We start from the raw sequence: 20,299 nt of genomic DNA on the forward strand, positions 1-20,299 counted from the left end.
TTAGATATAGCCACCTCTGGGCTTTTTAGGGATTCTCATATGAAATTTATAACTGAAAGTTTACAGCTTGCTCTAGATTTGTTATTTTGTCCTTGTGAGTCTGTATATCACAAGTTGATACTTAACATGTTGCAGAAAATTATGATAACAATGCAAAATTAAAAAATAATTTTACCTCTATGACACTTTAATATTATAATTCAAATTCTAACACTGCTATAAATCCTGTATAGCTTGCAAAAAGCACTATTTTCAATATAAAATTGATGGAAATTACATGCGTAACATTACCATGTCTACATGAAACACTATTAAATTTACTGAAGAAATGCTGTTGAGGATTTTCTCTGCTCTCTCACTTAATTTACCTGTTTTCAATACTGAGAGAGAGATTTGTTTCAGCAACAGTATCATAAAAAGCTTTGTTTCCTGATAAACTATGATTTTTATTGTATGGGACAAAATTCCTGACAGATACTTATGGAGATTTACATTACTAAAGGCTCTGAGAAATATTACTGTAAATAGCATTGCTTAATTTTGCTCATTCCTGTGTCTATTTTTACTAGAACCTCATCTTTCTTTCGTTTTGCGGCTACATGCAATAGAACTAGTGTCCATTAAAATGTACTTTGAAAAATTCTGGTTAGAATAATTACAGTATATATTTTTGATTGTTAACTTTTTTTTTTTTGTTTCCTTTTCCTATTTTCTTTTCCTTCCTGTTCTCTGAGGCTTTATCAATGTTTCCCTATTTTATGAAACCTTACAAGTTTTATCAAGTCTTTTATACAGAGCAGATACATAAATTAAATAAAATAAGTAAAAGTGAGGAACAAAAATGATTTAAATTAAAAATACTTATTGAGTGACTGTTACTATATGAGACACTAAAAGGACTCTTAGAGAATATAAAAGTCTGAGCTTAGAGTTGATTTCAATAACTTTAAATAATGTGGATTGATGAGGTATGGTCAATACCATTAAAATAGCTTAAAAATAAAACAAAATAAGAATAAAAAGGACTTTCAAGGAAAAATGAGAGGTCCAGTTAAATTAATAACATTGAATTCTAGCATATCTAAATAACTTGAAAATACTTATTATATTTATAGCATTAGGATTCAAATAATATAAAAATGTTTAAGAGTCCACTATTGTTGCTACAACTGCTAATATAATACCATGTATAAGATTGATTTTCAAAAGTCTCTGAGGTGGACATGGTATTTGTTAATAACCTAATTTCATGACATGGAAGCAGGTGCCTGGGTCTCTACACTTCACATAACACTGCACTGCTTTTTCATTGCTAAATATGAAATTCTGATCCTGATGTCATTTTTTTTCCTAAAACTGTCTATAAGATTCCTCGTCCATCATGGATCCTCAGAAATGGAATGAACCTTACAGGCCTAGTAATTCTACTCCCTTAACGTTATAGATGAAGACAACGAAGAAAAGTCAAATCAAGATCACATTGCTGGCTGATAGCTGTACATTTTACAGAATGAGCTGAAACTGTGTGCTGGATATAGCTTAAAGCTGGGTAGAGCTGACTGATTGGCTTCTAAGTATTTTTTCCAGTTATCAGCTCAATATTCAACACAACTGAGCTTCTAACATAATCTAGTTTATCTTGTTATCTCTCATTATAGTAACTGAGGGTTTGGAAACCCTTAGAAGAAGCTTCAAGAATTCCTGCCTTTCTTTTTTTTTTTTTTTTTTTAATTTTTTTATTAGTTGGAGGCTAATTACTTCACAACATTTCAGTGGGTTTTGTCATACATTGATATGAATCAGCCCTGCCTTTCTTGTTTTATCATCATTCTTAAAATTCTCAGTTATGACAAAATAGAAATCACACCTATAGACAATTCTGTGCTCAAGTAAATTCCCTGACTCTGTTCTTATCTGACCAGGGAATTTCAAACTATTCTTCTGGAAGTAGCTAAAATTTTATCTGTAAATCCCTACATGTTTGTAGCAGCTCATATGGTAATGGTGAGGCAAGTTCATAACTTTTTTTTTTCCCTCCCACAGCAGATAAGCCCTTCAAGGGAATGCCCTATGTTTAATTTGTCTCTGTATCCTCTGAGCCAGGTGTCTAAGACAGTATCTGGCTCTATTTAGATGCATCATAAATCCTGAATAAATGAAGACTAGCTGATCCGACTGGACAATATTTTAGACTTCCACATAGAAATTTTAGATGAAATTTTTAGGCAAAAATCTAAAGACAATACATCAATCAGTCAGTTCAGTTGCTCAGCTGTGTCTGACTCTTTGCGACCCCATGGACTGCAGCACACCAGGCTTCCCTGTCCATCACCAACTCCCAGAGCTTGCTCAAACTCATGTCCATCGAGTTGGTGATGCCACTGAGTCAGTGACACCGAAGACAATACATAGTGAAAAAATATTTATAGCACATATGATGAGATGTTACTTTTCTTTAAAAAAAAAAAAACCAAAAACAAAAACTTAAACAAATCAATAAAAATACCAAGGAATGATCCAATTAAGTGTATGAGCAAATGAGATGAACAGGCAATTCACAGAAAAATGAATGGACTATATGTAGGAAAAATATCACTAGGTCATTTGATATAATGATACCTATCCTTTTGCTATTCAGTATTCACTATTCCATCTTCTTCTATGAACCACTCCTTCCCCACTCTTGGGTGGGGCCTGTTGGGTAGTCTTGTGATCCAGACCTGTCAATCAGCATATTCTAGCTATATGGTCAGTAAGATTAGTACAGAAATGTGCACACAATTCAAGTTATTTCAGTGAAACTTTGCTGAAACTATTTGAGAAAGAAGCATTTTTCTCTTCCTGGTAGGGTTACAAAGGCATCACTGCTATAACATAGAGAGGCTTGGCTGTGAATGATGCCAATGCAGAAAAGTATCAGAGACACAGCATCTTATGACACTGAGGAGTCCTTGGGTCCAGCTTACCTGAACTGACCCATTTCTGTATCTCTCAGTTATATGATCCAAAACAACTTTGTATTTTAAAACTGATTTAAGTTGATTTTCTGTTACTTGTAACCAAACATCTAAAGTACACTGGCAATCCTTAAAATGTCAAATAAAAATTATCTTTATTCATTAGATTGTCAAACATTATTAAGTTTCATATCACTCATTGTTGGCCAGGGTGTGACAAAACATGATATCTCATTGTACAGTTGGTAGAAATATAACTGGTATAAATTTCTTTTGGGGAAAATGTGATATTTTAAAAAATATGCACATGTTTTGGATCTAGTAATTCCACTCCGAGGAATTTATAATATGGGAAGAATAAGATGCAAGGGCATTTTTTACAGAATTGCCTGAAATGGCAGAAAAGAAATAAAAACTAGAAGTAGTCTAAATTTCCAATAAAGGATTAGTTAAATAATGACACACCCCCACTGCTGTGTACTGTGCAGGAAATCAAAAAGGCTGAAGAGAAAAAATTCCAAGATAAATTAATTCAATAAATACTGAGTGCCTACTATGCGTCAGAAATTATGCTAGACCCTAAAATAAAATAAACAAGGTCACTGTTCTCATGAAGTTTGTATTTAAATGTAGGTGTATATCTGCGCATTTAAGAGAATGCATGTGTATGTGTATACGTGTTCCTGTTGCCTGTAGAGACAGACACAGACAAAATGTAAATAAACAATTTGGTAAATGAGAAACTATCAGCGATCAGTGCTCTGTTGACAATTAAAACTGTGTGGATAGGAAAGGCATCTCTAAAGAACTTGGAGCAGAGACATGAACGACCAGGAGAAGCTAATCATAAGAAATTCTGGAGTGAGGGAATTCAAGACAGAAGAAGAGCTAGTGCAAAGGCTCAAAGCGGGGCCCTGATGACACGTTCAAGGAACTGAAAGAAAAGCAGTGTGACTAAAGCATAATAAACGAGAGGAAAAGTTTGTGAGAAGAGTTAAAGTCGGCAGAGGCATGTCATATGGCTTTGGAGACCAGAGTGATGAAGCACATTTTATGGGTGGAAAGTGCCGTGGAAAGCCACTCAGTGGTTTTAAGCACGAGAGAAACAAGATCTGAGTTAAGCTTTAGAAAGGTAACTCCAATGGTTCTGTGGAGAATGGATTAGAGATAATATTAAATTATCAGGACTACTAATAGAATTGAAAAATAGCCAGTTGTAAGAACAGCATCATTTAGCATAATCAATGTTTCCCTAAAAATCCTATAGTATACATGCTTAAAGTATTCTTGCTTATTTATCCAGAGAAAATTTTTCAAAGAATATACATGAAACTATAACAATGTTGCCTGTGGGGAGTAAGAATAGTGATAATTTTTAGTTTTCCATCATTCTTTTTTTACTATTTGATTATAACCTTGGTTTATCCCATGTACAGAATTTTAGATGGCTTTTTAAATTATATGACTCACAGTAGTGTGTATATATCAATGCTACTCTCCCAATTTGTCCCACTCTCCTCTTCCCCCTGTGCCCACATGTCCCTTCTTTACATCTGCGTCTCTATTCCTGACCTGGAAATAGGTTTCATGTGTAAAATAAACAGCTACTGGGAAACTCCTGTAGGGCTTCTGAGGTGGCACTAGTGGTAAAGATCCCTCCTGCCCAACGCAGGAGACATAAGAGATGTGGATTTGATCCCTGAGGGGGGAAGATCCCCTCGAGGAGGACATGGCAACACTCCAGTATTCTTGCCTGGAGAATCTCATGGACAGAGGAGCCTGGTGGGTTGCAGTCTGCAGGGTCGCCAAGAGTCAGACTCGACCGAAGCGACTTAGCGCTGTGCTGAGCTCCATGGGCTGAAGCTACTGTGAGGGCACATGGAGCTCCGCGGTGACCCAGAGGGGTGGGATGGCGGTCGGGGGAGGGCGTTCCAAAACGAAGGGGTAGAGGTACACATGGTTGATTTACTTTGTTGTACACTCGGAACTAAAAAGACATTGTAAAGCAATTACACTTCAATAAAAAATAAGTTAGATGACCCAGGAATATCTTTCAAATGGGAACATTTAAATTTTCATAAATTTTAATAAATTATAGCAACTTTATATTTTAGCTAGCAAACAATAAGGATGTATTTTAAAATATAAACTCCTGCTATCAATATTTACCAATATTTGAATCACCTTATATCAGAACTTTTCTAGTTAAAACAAGTTAAGCGACAACATCAGGTAGAAGAGACAAAGGCAAAAGGTGAGATATTCTACAGGAAAGCTGGCACGGTTTCTTAATAAGTCACTATCATGAAAAAGAAAAGGTAGTGGTGAGGAATTATTCTGACCTAGAAGACATGTAAGAGACCTAAGAATCAAACATACTTTGTGGTTATGGGACTTAATTAAGTCCATGGGACTTAAAGCTTTTGTGCAGCAAAGGAAACCACTGACAAAATGAAAAGATAACCTACTGAATGGGAGAAATTATTTGCAAATTATATGACTGACAAGGGGTTAATATCCAACTTATAAAAAAAAGTCCATACAATTCAAATTAAAACAAATAAGCAAACCAATTTAAAAATTGGGCAAAGGACCGGCATAGACATTTCCCCAAAAGCACATACAGGTGGCCAACAGTCACATGAAAAGATGAAAGAGAAAAACAAATTGAAACCACAATGAGATATCAGTTTACAGCTATCAAAAGGCTATCATCAAAAAGACCACACATAATAAACGTTGGTGAGAATGTGGAGCAAAGAGAACCCTTATACAAAGCTGGTGGGAATGTAAATTGGTGCAGCCACTATGGAAAATAGTATGAAGATTCCTCAAAAAACTAAATATAGAATTAGCACTGTGCTCATGCTAAGTCGCTTCAGTTGTGTCTGACTCTTTTCAACTCTATGGACTGTAGCCACCTAGGCTCCTAAGTCCATGGGATTCTCCAGGCAAGAATACTAGAATTGGGTGCCATTCCCTTCTCCGGGGATCTTCCCGAGCCAGGGATTGAACGCATGTCTCTTGCATTGGCAGGTGGGTTCTTTACCACTAGCACCACCTGGGAAGCCCCAGAACTAACATATGATCTAGCAATTCTACTCCTGGGTATATACTTGAAGAAAATGAAAACACTAATTCAAATAGATACATGCATCCCAATGTTCACAGCAACATTGCAACAGGCAAGATATGGAAGCGACCAAAGTGTCTATCAACAGATGAATGGATAAAGAGAATGTCACACACACATATACACACACACTGTAGAATACTACTCAGCCATAAAAATAATGAAAATGTTGTCATTTGCAACAACATGGGTGAACCTGGAGAGTATTATGCTTAGTGAAATAAGTCAGACAGAAAAAAGACAAATACTGTACAGTATCACTTATATGTGGAATCTAAAAAAAATAAAACAAACACATGGTTATAACAAAATAGAAACAGACTTATAGAAATAAAGAACAAATTAGTAGTTACCAGTCAGGAGAGGGAAGGTGTGGAGGGACAAGTTAAGAGGAAGGGGTTAAGAGGTACACACTACCATGAAAAAATAAAGAAGTTACAAGGACATACTGTACAGCAAAGAGAATATAGCCAGTATTTATAATAACTTTAAATGGAATATAACCTATAAAAATTTTGAATCACTGTTTTGTACCTCTGTTACTAATATAATATTGTATATCGACTACACTTCAATTAAAAAAGGGATAAGAAAAAATAAATTGCTCATTTAAAAAAAAAATTACTGTGTAGTCCTTGACTGAATACTATCTTGAACAAACCAATTTTTAAAGACATACAGTAGGTAACTAGAAAAACCTGATTATGGTCACAGTGTTAGATAATATTAGGGAAATACCATTAAGTTTTTTTAGGTGTGAAGATAGTATTCTGATAATGGAGGAAAATGTATTTTTCATACTAAAGTATTTAGGGATAAAGTGTAATATCTTTAATTTACCTTAAAGCACTTCAGTAAAACAAAAAAAAGCTAAAATGTTAATAACTAATATCTAGGTATTGGGTAAGTGGGTATTAATAACTGTTGGTGCTTTTCTTTTGAAAAATTTTATAATAAAAAGTCAAAATAAAATAAAAATGGAATGTAAAAACCAAAAAAATCTTTCAAACTCTAACCAATAGTGCTTATGTTTTAAGTTGTTCTTATTGATAAGAATGCTTTTAAATTGGAAATTTGTGTTTGCAAACTGTGTGAAAATTTTGGTCTCTGAAATAGATTTAATCTCCCCTTTGGAATTTTATGCACACTATTAATCTGCTTAATACAGCCTTTCATCATCAGGTGAAATTCAGCTAATCACAACACAATTCCCACTTAAATTCTTAAGAAATGGAGCCTGAAGTAATGAAGCATTAATAAAAGGAAGTGTTAGGAATTATATTTTGTTGGCTTTAACTGAGTGTATTTCTTTTAATACTTTTTCATAGGGTGAATAAACACAGTTAAATATTACGAAAAAAGATAAACTTTGAGCCAAAGTTGCACTTTGATTAGCACAGTTTATGAGCACGTCAGTACGTCGCTCAGCCCCACATGGGACCACAGTCTCTGCAGAGGGAGAGGCTCAGTCCAGGTGCTGCTGTTGCCTTCCCTGCTTCTGTCTGACATGGCTGTCCCAGCATTTAGGAGAGGTGGAGCACATCTAGGAGGTAACGTAGTCAATAGGCATTTAATTAAAAAAAAAAAGTACTTTCTACCTAACTGTTGTGGAGAAATTAATACAACCTGTATTAACTAGTGCAATTTCTCCTAGAATTGTGGGGATAAAATGAGAAAAATCTATGTACACTGCTTTAGCACTATGCCTGGCACATAATAGTACATGTCGAATGTGGGCTGTTACCATTACCCTGGAATAATTACTAAAAGTTAGTTTAAAATATCTTAGTGAAAAGTACTCAATTTTACATAAAAACAATAGAAGTAAAAATAAAATACCTTAAATCTTGAAGTGTCAGTTCTAAAAGATGTCAAACTGCTAAGTAGTGGGGTGATGATGAGTCTGTAAGTTTCAAGATCATCACTACTGAATATTCCATTTCAGCTGGGAAGCAAGGTTCAAAGAGGCCGACTCTGGCCTAATTTTGCCACAATGATGCTACATTTTAGATGTGACACACGGCGGGTGAAATAAAAGCACATAGAGCACACACTAGAGAAGTGCTCCAGTTGTTCCCAGTTCCTTTTTTTAACAGCTTACATTTTTAAAAGTAGAACAGGCTGCAGTATTTTCACCTCTCTATCTCCCTTTCTGAAAGGATAGGATGCTTAGCTGAATGGGAAGGCACAAGCAAAGAGGCTAAGTGGATTTTAGCATAAGCAGACAAAGCAGGACTGGGTGGGGACTTCTGTGTAAATCCTTAAAGCTCGCTGTCACCCTCCATGTGTCCCCAACAAACAACAGTGGAGAATAAAATAAACCAAAAATGCCTCGCTATTTCTGGGGGTGTGTATGTGCATACTAAGTTGCTTTAGTCGTGTCCAACTCTTTGAGACCCTACATATAGACTGTAGCCCTCCAGGCGCCTCTGTCCATGGGAGTCTCCAGGCAAGAATAATGGAGCAGCCTGCCATTTCCTACCCCAGGGGCCCGACGCTGGGATTGAACCTGCCTCTCTTCTGTCTCCTGCACTGGCAGGAGGGTTCTTTACCACTAGCACCACCTGGGAAGCCCTTCTGGGTACTATGTTTCTGTTTCTGTGTTAGTCGCTCAGTCGGGTCCAACTCTTTGCAACCCCACAGGCTGTAGCCTGCTAGGCTCCTCTGTCCATGGGATTCTCCAGACAAGAATACTCCAGTGGCTTGCCATTCCCTTCTGCAGAGGATCTTTCTGCTCCCGAGAATGAGCCCTGTCTCTTGCATTGCAGGCAGATTCTCTACTGTTTGAGCTACAGGGAAGTCCTGGGTACTATAGTGGATGTGAATCAACTTGTTTCTTTTTCTGCACTTTTCTTCATTTTCCTTCCTTCCAGCTAGAAGGAAAGGAGCTTAATACACAACCACGGGATTCTCCAGACAAGAATACTGGAGTGGGTTGCCATGTATTCCTTCTGCCTGGATCTTCCAGATGCAGGTATTGAACCCAAGCCCTACATACATTGGCGGGTGGGTTCTTTACCACTAGCACCCCTGGGAAGGCCAAAACAGTATCCAGATTTTGCCAATACATACCTTGTCTTAAGCAAAGGAGAAAAGGAAAGATATATCCATTTGAATGCAGAGATCCAAAGAATAGCAAGGAGAGATAAGAAAGCCTTCCTCAGTGATTAATGCAAAGAAAGAGAGGAAAACAATAGAATGGGAAAGACTAGAGATCTCTTCAAGAAGATGAGAGATACCAAGGAAATATTTCATGCAAAGATGGGCTCAATAAAGGACAGAAATGGAAGGGACCTAACAGAAGCAGAAGATATTAAGAAAAGGTGGTAAGAATACACAGAAGAACTATACAAAAAAGATCTTCACGACCCAGATAATCACAATGGTATGATCACTCACCTAGAGCCAGACATCCTGGAATGTGAAGTTAAGTGGGCCTTAGGAAGCATCACTATGAACAAAGCTAGTGGAGGTGATGAAATTCCAGTTGAGCTATTTCAAATCCTGAAAGATGATGCTGTGAAAGGGTTGCACTCAATATGCCAGCAAATGTAGAAAACTCAGCAGTGGCCACAGGACTGGAAAAGGTCAGTTTTCATTCCAATCCCAAAGAAAGGTAATCCCAAAGAATGCTCAAACTACCGCACAATTGCACTCATCTCACACACTAGTAAAGTAATGCTCAAAATTCTCCAAGCCAGGCTTCAACAGTACGTGAACCGTGAACTTCCAGATGTTCAAGCTAGTTTTAGAAAAGGCAGAGAAACCAGAGATCAAATTGCCAACATCCGCTGGATCATCGAAAAAGCAAGAGAGTTCCAAAAAAACATCTATTCCTGTTTTATTGACTATGGCAAAGCCTTTGACTGTGTGGAGCACAATAAACTGTGGAAAATTCTGAAAGAGATGGGAATACCAGACCACCTGACCTGCCTCTTGAGAAACCTATATGCAGGTCAGGAAGCAACAGTTAGAACTGGACATGGAACAACAGACTGGTTCCAAATAGGAAAAGGAGTACGTCAAGGCTGTATATTGTCACCCCTGCTTATTTAACTTCTATGCAGAGTACATCATGAGAAACACTGGGCTGGAAGAAGCACAAGCTGGAATCAAGATTGCCAGGAGAAATATCAATAACCTCAGATACGCAGATGACACCACCCTTATGGCAGAAAAGTGAAGAGGAACTAAAAACCCTCTTGATGAAAGTGAAAGAGGAGAATGAAAAAGTTGGCTTAAAGCTTAACATTCAGAAAACTAAGATCATGGCATCTGGTCCCATCACCTCATGGGAAATAGATGGGGAGACAGTGGAAATAGTGTCAGACTTTATTTTTTTGGGCTCCAAAATCACTGCAGATGGTGATTGCAGCCATGAAATTAAAAGACGCTTACTCCTTGGAAGGAAAGTTATGACTAACCTAGATAGCATATTAAAAAGCAGAGACATTACTTTGCCAACAAAGGTCCATCTAATCAAGGCTATGGTTTTTCCTGTGGTCACGTATGGATGTGAGAGTTGGGCTGTGAAGAAAGCTGAGTGCCAAAAAATTGATGCTTTTGAACTGTGGTGTTGGAGAAGACTCTTGAGAGTCCCTTGGACTGCAAGGAGATCCAACCAGTCCATCCTAAATGAGATCAGTCCTGGGTGTTCATTGGAAGGACTGATGCTGAAGCTGAAACTCCAGTACTTTGGCCACCTCATGCGAAGAGTTGACTCATTGGAAAAGACCCTGATGCTGGGAGGGATGGAGGGCAGGAGGAGGAGGGGACGACAGAGGATGAGATGGTTGGATGGCATCACCGACTCAGTGGACATGGGTTTGGGTGGACTCCAGGAGTAGGTGACAGACAGGGAGGCCTGGCGTGCTGCAGTTCATGGTGTCGCAGAGTCGGACACGACTGAGCAACTGGACTGAACTGAACCTTGTCTTAAAATAGTACTTATCCTTTGGTTTTGCAATAGAAGCCATTCTAACAAAAATGATTTTCAAATTGGGTTCTATGTTAAGGCAACCTTCAACATACATTTAGAAAAAATTTTGTATTTGGCAGTAGCTTCTTTTGGCAGATGGTATACAATTAGATTTACACGTTCACATTTTTGTCTTCTAACCAGTTTTACATCATCATAGCCAGCTACGAATACACTTAGTTTTGCCCCATTTTTCAAGCTTTGTTTTTAAAGCTTGATCATTAGGTAAATTACATGCTAAAGCAAATAAAACTAACTTCATTTTAGATATTGTTGATTTTTAATGAGAAAGAAAGATAAAATGACTGTAGAAATTTGCACCACATTGCCCAGTTGAGCACTCCCTATGCTAACAAGGTAAATAAACCCTTTTCTATGTGGTATGTAGGCGTTTGGCAGTATCAAGGGTGGACAGTTGAGAGTATTCACACTTCAGTGCATCTATTTGCATTATCACATTTCTAAACCTCAAGGCATTATCACTTCCTTTTTAAAGTGGCATAATAATTTGGGAAATAATGGTAATGCTTATCATCAACTGTCAATCAAACAACTCCTGAGTTAACAAAACATATTTTTTCCACACAATGAATGGGTGTGTGTGTGTGATGTTCTATGCTCATGTCAATATTAGTAAAATTTGGCTCTTGTGATGAAACTATTTCATTTATCAGAGGGTTTGACTGGGATATAGGAAAATTCCATTTACACTTTAGTGAGCAAGGAGCTGTGCTTCTTGTCAAAGCCACATAACCACTGTATATGCAGAGTAAAATTCACGTGTGTATGCAAATAACTGGAACAGTGGCACATATCATGATTTAAGATAGATTTTGCCACAAAGTCACATCTCAATGAAGAAAATCTGTATAAATTTGGAGAAAAATCTCTACAATCAGTGTTGCTTGAGTACTGAAAAGATAAGTCAATGATGGGTTGTTTCTTTAGCCGCCCATCATGTCAAGCAATACATAAGACCTCTAACCTGCACATGTAATGAATAAAACTTGAACTTGTGATGTCTAATCTGAAGAGGGGTCTAATATATTTTACTGATGAGGAACTTTCATTGCTCCTGTGCTCTTCAGTTAAGTGGGTGAAGGAAGTGTAAGAATATTATAAATGCAATAAAATATTTCATTTAAATAAATATGTATCTCAAACAAATTTAAGTAAACATTTAACTTCAGTAATTTGATGTTTAAGGCTTTTCATTAACTTGGAAATCTACACATATGAAAAAACAGTCATTTATTGCATGAAAAATATTTCATATTTTATTTAAAATTGTTGCTTTTGATTTTATTAAAATAAAATTAAACCGATCTTTGTCACTAGATTGTTTTCAATCACAAACTCTCAATTGAGAATTACAGAATTTTGCTTTTTTGACCCCTAGTCACTGAATGCCACTGTGTGTTGGGCATTACAGTAGATGCCTTACCTACATTATTGCACTTAATTTTCAACAACTCCATGTGAATACTATTGTGTTCATTTTAAAGAAGAGGAAACAGAAATTCAGAGAGCTTAGGAAACAAGCCTAAGTCTGCACAGCAGGTGAGAGAGCTACATTTGAATAGAGCTTATATTCTTTCCATGTTCTGTTTATGACCTCTCCTTTTTCTCCTCTCAATTTTAATCCGATATACATAAAGGAAAACTGAAAAGGTGCGATGATTCTAGAGCTAGCCTTTCCCAGCAGCCAGTACAGAGAACAGAAACCTCCAGCATTCCCCTCTCTCTATAACTGAGAGCTGAGTGCCTGCTGAAGCCGACTTTGTGAAAAGAAAGCCATCTCCAACTCAGATCGCTATCCTGCCCTCGGCACCGAAGCCCCAGGGAAAGCATGTCTAGGGCAGCGACATTATTTTTATTTATTTTCTCATTTTTGGTTCTTGTCTGGATCCTATAAAAATATCATTACTAATTTTTCCAATGTGATTTTGTTAAATACTGGTGGTAGTTTAGTTGCTAAGTTGTGTGTGACTCTTGAGACCCCATGGACTACAGCCCACCAGGCTTCTCTGTCCATGGGGTTTTCCAGGCAAGAATACTGGAGTGGGTTGCCAATTTCCTTCTCCAAGGGATCTTCCTGACCCAGGGATTGAACCTGGGTCTCGTGCACTGCAGGCAGATTCTTTACGAACTGAGCTACCAGGGAATTCCTGTTAAGTATTAGATGCTGCTTAAAAATGAAATAGCCATTGTTTTGTTAATATTGTCAGAACATTTTGGGGAAGTAGATAAGAAATGCATGTAACAGCTGAATTATGGGCTTAGACCAGATATGGGAAGAAACAGACCCAGGTGTACGTAGATGTTTTACGCCCTTTCATACCCCTTTCATTTGCTTCAGTGAAGCATCCAGGATTCCTTGAGAGAGAGATTCTTCTTTGCACTGAGAGTAGATCTGGGTTTTATGATACAAGCAATTTGTAGGAGAGGGGTTCTTTAGGAACAGGAGCATAAAACTACAGACATACCATTAGGGGCAAATGATAAGAGGCCCCTGAAACTTGAGGGGCTTTGAAGTTTAAGCTTCACTAGCTTAAATTATGATAAATTTATTTCTGACTCCACTTAATGTCATGTATTACAACCACTGTGTTGTTTAGTCACTAAATCATGCTCAACTCCTTTGTGACCTCATGGACTATAGCCTGCCAGGCTCCTATATCTATGGGATTTCCCAGGTAAGAATACTGGCCATTTTCTTCTCCAGGAACTCTTCCCAACCCAGGGATCAAACCCGTGTCTCCGGTACTGGCAGGTGGATTCTTTACGACTGAGCCACCATGGAAGTTCATATATTATAATTATTATTGTCATTCAGTCGCCACGTTGTGTCCGACTCTTCATGACCCCATGGGCTGCAGCATGCCAGGCCTCCCTGTCCCTTACCATCTCCCGGAGTTTGCTCAAGTTCATGTCCATTGCATTGGTGATGTCATCCAACCATCTCATCCTCTGTCACCCTCTTCTCCTTCTGCCTTCAACTTTTCCCAGCATAAGGGTTTTTTTCCCACTGTGTCGGCTCTTTGCATCAGGTGGCCAAAGTATTGGTGCTTTGGCTTCAGCATCAATCCTTCCAGTGAGTATTCAAAGTTGCGTTCCCTTAATATTGACCGGTTTGATCTCTGCGCTATCCAAGGGACTCTCACGAGTCGTCTCTAGCACCACATTTCAAAAGCATCAATTCTTCAGCACTTTGCCTTCCTTACGGTCCAGCTCTTACAACCATACATGACTACTGGAAAGACGATGGCCTTGACTATATGGACCTTTGTTGGCAAAGTGATGTCTTTGCTTTTTAACACACTCTCTAGGTTTGTCATAGCTTTCCTGACAAGAAACAACTGTCTTCTAATTTCATGGCTGCAGTCACCATCCTCAGTGATTTTAGGACCCAAGAAGAGGAAATCTGTCACTGCTTCCACCTTTTCCCCTTCTATTTGCCATGAAGTGATGGGGCCAGATGCCATGATCTTAGTTTTTTAATATTTAGTTTTAAGCACAGCTTTTTCACTCTCCTCCTTCACCCTCATCAAGAAGTTCTCTAGGTCCTCTTTGCTTTCTGCCATTAGAGTGGTATTGACCACATATCTGAGGTTGTTGATATTTCTCTTCACAATCTTGATTCCAGCTTGTAACTCATTCAGATTATATATGTAATAGGCAACCTACCGCCAATTAGTTTTTTCTCCTTCATAACCAATGAACATTCCTTGAGAGTTAGGTCTCTATCTTAAAATCCTCTTAGCACCTTGGAAAGTTCCTTTTACATAGTAGCTCTGTGTATACAAACCTGTAGTTCATTTGCTATTGTATAGATTATAGAAACTATAAAGAAGAAACTTTCAGATACAGTATACTTGACATTTTATAATAGTGAGTTTGTTTAAGCTCCCTTTCCTTAGCATATAGGAATTCAACGTTCCTCTTGTCAACTCTTAGCCTTGCACATGAGGAGACATTTTCTGGGATTTCTGGGAAAGCAAAGTTTCTTTTGTCTTTCACATGAGGAACTTGGTGAGATGCTTTATTTGGATAGTTTGATATGAGTCTGGAACTGTCATGGTCATTTTGCTTCTAAAAGGGGATTTCTTGGAGCTACTGGAGGCCATCCAGTAGAGGGTGAGTATGAAGCCCACAGAGGGGAAGGCAGAGCAGAATGGTGGAAAGAACTCGGTGCTTGGTGGCATTATTTGCATCACTGGAAAAAAAAAACCTGACTGAAACTAAACCTTCCTCCTCTGAATTCTTCAGTTGTGAGAACCAATAATGTTGATTTACTGTTCAAGCCAACTGCTTAAGCTGGGTTGTCTGAAACATTCATTAGAAGTCCTGACACAACTAGTATTTATGAAACCAATGCAATGCAGAGGTATAAAGAAAGAAAAGAAATAATCTGTGACTTTTTAAAGGACTGTTGATTTCTTAATGTCTTAACTTTTATGCAGTAAAGAAATAAAAATTAGTTGAGGCTCTAAATGTTGTTTACTAAAACAAATTCTACAATTTATTCACTGACAGGAATTATGACTTGGGTCCTAAATTTTGTGTAGGAAAAACTTTTGTTATTGGAGAGCTTTTAGAATGTTCTGGTTAATAACACTGTTCAAATATTCCAAATATCCCTTGAATTTCTGAAGATTAACAGACTTTTCACTAAAAATTTCATTCATAGTACTGGTTATAACTACAAGAATTTCATGTGCTTCTCAATGGTAATCTCTTCACTGTAATAATATTGCATCATTAGAAGTTTTTCTTTCCAGTTATGTTTATTATACTTCAAATGTCATTTTCCCATTAGGCATATAATATGATATATTTTCATACACTAAAATCTTATTTATTAATGATTTCTATACAGGATGGTCTCGAGTTTCTAGCCCATTTGTAAGAAGTTCCTATTAAGAAATTCAATTAAGCATGGGAAAGAATGTAAGAATAATTTATTAACAGATCAAGGTTTTAATTTGCTACCATTTTCCTATCATGTTATTTTGACAGAATGTAAAGAACAAATTGCTAAAGAATGGAACATAGTAGAACTGGAAGAAAAAGTCATCTATCTTTTAAGAACCATGGGTTCAAAAGTTCACAATATGAAGGACTCTATGTTTGCAAAAGCAGTCAGTGTTCATGTCGCCTAATTTGTTTAGGCTGTCTGTTTACCTCTTTTACTTATCTAACACTAAATAAAATTAGGAGAGCACATGTGGGTCACAAAAGGAAAAGTTCTGGCAAAAGGCATACAGGTTAAATAGATCATCTTAAAAAACTTGAAGAATGTTTACATATTCTAGTTACTTTAGAAATAGTGATTTCCTCATTTAACTTATCTTTTCTACAAGAATAAACTAAAAATCTATAATTATTAGCAAATATTTTACCATTTGCCTTATCTCATCCATATGAACCAAGATGAAGGCTCTATTTTCTTTGGTTGGGATAATGTTTCAAGAACCTTTGAGTCCAAATGTCTTAGTGTACTTGAGCTTGCATTTTTCAGTCTGTTCCAGCCCACACTATACCTACTGCCATAATGCTGGATTCCCAGATTTCTGGTAACCATCTGAGTCTTCCTCTCAGCTCTGGACTAGACTCTCTCCAAGATGGCTAAGATACGTCTTTACTGACTCTTATACACTCCTTCACCTAGGACAGGGCTTAACATACATACAGTAAGTGTGTGGTGTTGGTTGAATTAATGACTGAAAGAATGGACACGTAAATGGAGGAAAGAGAGGAACTTTGGTCTGTAAGCTTCCTTTCATCATAATATCCCAGTTGATTTCAAAGGAAAAGGGCTTTCTTCCCTGTGCTAAAAATAATCTAAAATACCTATTGTAGTGGTTAACTCATGAGTTTATAACACTATGTAACATGCTATATGACTATCTGAATGATAAAATCATTTTCTGTAAAATTAAATAAGCATGAACTATATTATATAGGGAGCTACATGAGAGGAATTCTTAGGTAAGATGCTACATGAGAATCCACACTATACATTTCATTGTGTGTATAAACACATATATATGCACACTCACATATGTACATATATACACACACATAGTATATAATACATAATGACTATTGAATTAATGTTAAGTAAAACACATGTTAATAAGATTTTGTTAAAGATCTAATTTAGCAGTTTTCACCTCCACATTTATAAGTTAGTTTGGTCTTGTTTTACATCCAAAGATCACACCTCAATCTTAGAAATTCATGTCAAAGATGCATACTGTTCAAACATCCTAATTCCAATAAGGATGTAACAGTGTATATTTATCATCCTTATTTGAAACTTGAAAGACAATTCAAAGTATATGGCATATATCAAGGGTTTACTACATTATATTTATACCCAATGTATTAGCTAATGCTGATATGCCAGGTGCTCTCAGCATTTTTATACTCATCAATTCAGCAACAACCCTATTATTACTGTCCTCGTTATACAGGTGAGGAAACTGAGGAAAAGAGAAATGAAACAGTTGTCTAAAGCCTCAAAGCCATTAAGTGGCAGAATTAGGATCTGCCAGACAGTCTAGCTACAGAGTTCTTGTTCCTAACCTCTACTTATTGCCTCTCATGTAGCTCCCTATACAATATAGTTCAGTCTTACTTAATTTTACAGAAAATGATTTTATCATTCAGATAATCAATAACCAGATTTGCTTCTGAAGGGCAGGCCCTATGAATTCTGCCTGAGTCTGAATACTTATTTGCACACAGTAAATGATTAAAGATTTTTGTTCAGTGCAATCACACTGGAAAAATTATTACACTTTCAGCCATATTGAAATTCAATTGCTAGCACTTTTCTACCAGCTATGTGACTCTCAATAAGATACTGGCTAGCTGATCCGTTAGGTCCCTGGAGTACCTATAACAGCACAGCTAAAATCAGCAATAAGCTAGCAAGTTTGATAGGAAGTCCCATAAATTATAGGAACTAGAGAGTGAAGGGCAGATAACATGGAAAAATTAGTACATAGGCTTCAGCCACAGGCTAAGAAACATTCCATATGTAATAACAGCTCATATTCATGAAGTGCTTCTATGATCCAAGTACTGTTACATTCTTTAAATGCACGTGTCATTTGACCTTCACAACTGTATGAAGTAGGACTTATTCTCATATTACGAATGGGGATACTGAGGCAAATAGAATGGCTTCAGCTCCCACAAATGTAAGCAGTGACATAGAGAACTTCAACTTAAGTGGATCTAATTTTCAAAGGCAAGAAAAAAAGGCAAGAGAAGATGTGCTTAGTTAAAAACTGTCTGTGAGATTAAATTGGTTATATTGCTCACTTTCCTGCCTTGCAGGGCTTATGCTACACTTTTTCATGAGCTCCTCAACCTTCTCCCCGCCAGAACCAAAAGTATACACATATGCACATATGCCTTTCATGCTGTTGTGGAATACTAAACTAGACAACTAAGGAAGACAGAAAATCCAGAGTGGATGAGCAGCTTAAAATGGCTAACCTGTCTAAACTTTACGGCCTAGCTCTGACATTAGCTGAGGCTAGAGAGAAGCTTTTGGGGCTGAGTATCTAGTTCTTCACTGAATTTCAGAGTTTCATATCCCACGTTAAGTTTCCTCTCAGCAAATGAGGGGAATGAACCAAAAACTGGCTTTTTATTCTTATCATCCATTATGTATTTTTTTCTTGCTATTTTTGGGACAAATCTTCTCTCTTTTATCTTAACAGATCCTTGATAAATTATTGTGTCCTACTTTTTCCTTATCAAGCTTCTCTCCAATGTATGTATGTACTACAGTTAAGATAACAAGTCTTATCATCTAAGAAATATATCACATAAATTATTGGTCATATTTTGTACTAATTTGAAGTTTCTGGCCTGAACCTTTAAAACCCAGAATATCAGAACAACCTCTCCTTACACATGCTGTTTCTCAAATAGCCATTTCATTTTGTCTATACTAGTACTAATTTAACTTCTTATAGCTTAACTCCTATGCTAAGGAAACAATTTAGATACTGAGTGCAAAAAGAGGAGACATTCAGCTTTACCTTTCTTACAACACTAATTGAACATACATACTCTGGTAGAAATGTTTTTGGAATATAGCCTTAAGAAGAAAATTCACTTCTATGTATTTAAAAGTTACCTTTGATAGATCCCTGAAGTTTCCCGGAAGAGTCAAATCCAGCTCTTCTGATTCATAGTTTGTTAATACCCATGGAAACACGGGGTATTGGTTCAGATCATTGTATGTCCGTCCTAGTAAAGAAAGAGAGACATGAAAATCTGTATACACTAACTGCTGAGGAAAGTGTTGACCATCTTTATAATCGATGAGGCAACTATTGCATTGCAGAAGAAAAGTAACTCTTTTGTTTATTGAACTATGTCTTTATTTAATCAAAAGCACTTATAACAACATGTTTCAAGTGAATTCACTCAATAATAATTTAGAAGTAAGTAATGAGAATTACTTTCTTATAAGATAACTTGAAGTGATTGCTAGCTATCTGTCAAAATCAATCTCTCTTCTTCCTGGGCTAGACCATGTTTCTTAGGCTCCCTTATGAGTAGCTATGGCTGTGGGCCTTAAGTTGCAATCAAGAGAATGTGAACGCAGTTGGTATCGGCACCTCCAGGCTTGGTTCATTGCAGCTTGGCACTTGGATGCTCCACGTCCATCTCTTTGCAGCTGAACATGATGAAGACGCTACTGTCACCTTGGAAGCTGAGCCTTGTAGGCCAGGGTCCCTGGAAGTGATCGTGGAGGAGGTCACCAGCTGGCCTGCCCACTTGCAGATCACGTGATGGTGTTCTATTATACCAAGTACATATCTAAAAATTCTATTGCCAGCACACTGAATACTACATTGTGCTTCTCTTGACAATCAAAGTAGAGAATTTTCAAGTTAATGGAAGTACACTGAAGTCAGTATGGAAAAGCAATGAGGCAGATGTCAAGCATGTTTTTTCTTCACTCCCTTAAGCTCACAAATTTTCTTTTCCTATTATGTTGTTTCAGTTTAGCGGAGAGCTGCTGAATGCTAGCTGGATATTTTTTTCCTGTTTGTTTGTTTTTTAGTTTTAATAATATTTTTTGGGTAGGATACTGAAGCCTGTGCTTAGGGAGAGCACAGCACAGGCCCCCCCTGATAAACTGATACTGAAATTACAAATGATCAGATGAAATTCAGAGAAACATGATTAAGGAAACAG

General features: G+C 37.1%; 1 protein-coding gene across 10 annotated transcripts in view; it reads right to left on the reverse strand.

The window, feature by feature from the left end:
• NBEA (neurobeachin) overlaps positions 1–20,299 on the reverse strand; it is a 644,508-nt gene that overhangs the window by 84,716 nt on the left and 539,493 nt on the right. For all 10 annotated transcript variants that reach the window (XM_043477413.1, XM_043477415.1, XM_043477416.1 and 7 more), the window contains one exon: positions 19,230–19,342. In XM_043477413.1, the coding sequence (XP_043333348.1) occupies positions 19,230–19,342 (113 nt within the window). The remainder of the gene's footprint in view (positions 1–19,229; positions 19,343–20,299) is intronic.

This window comes from Cervus canadensis, chromosome 9 (genome assembly GCF_019320065.1).
Source record: "Cervus canadensis isolate Bull #8, Minnesota chromosome 9, ASM1932006v1, whole genome shotgun sequence".
Lineage (NCBI taxonomy): Eukaryota > Metazoa > Chordata > Mammalia > Artiodactyla > Cervidae > Cervus > Cervus canadensis.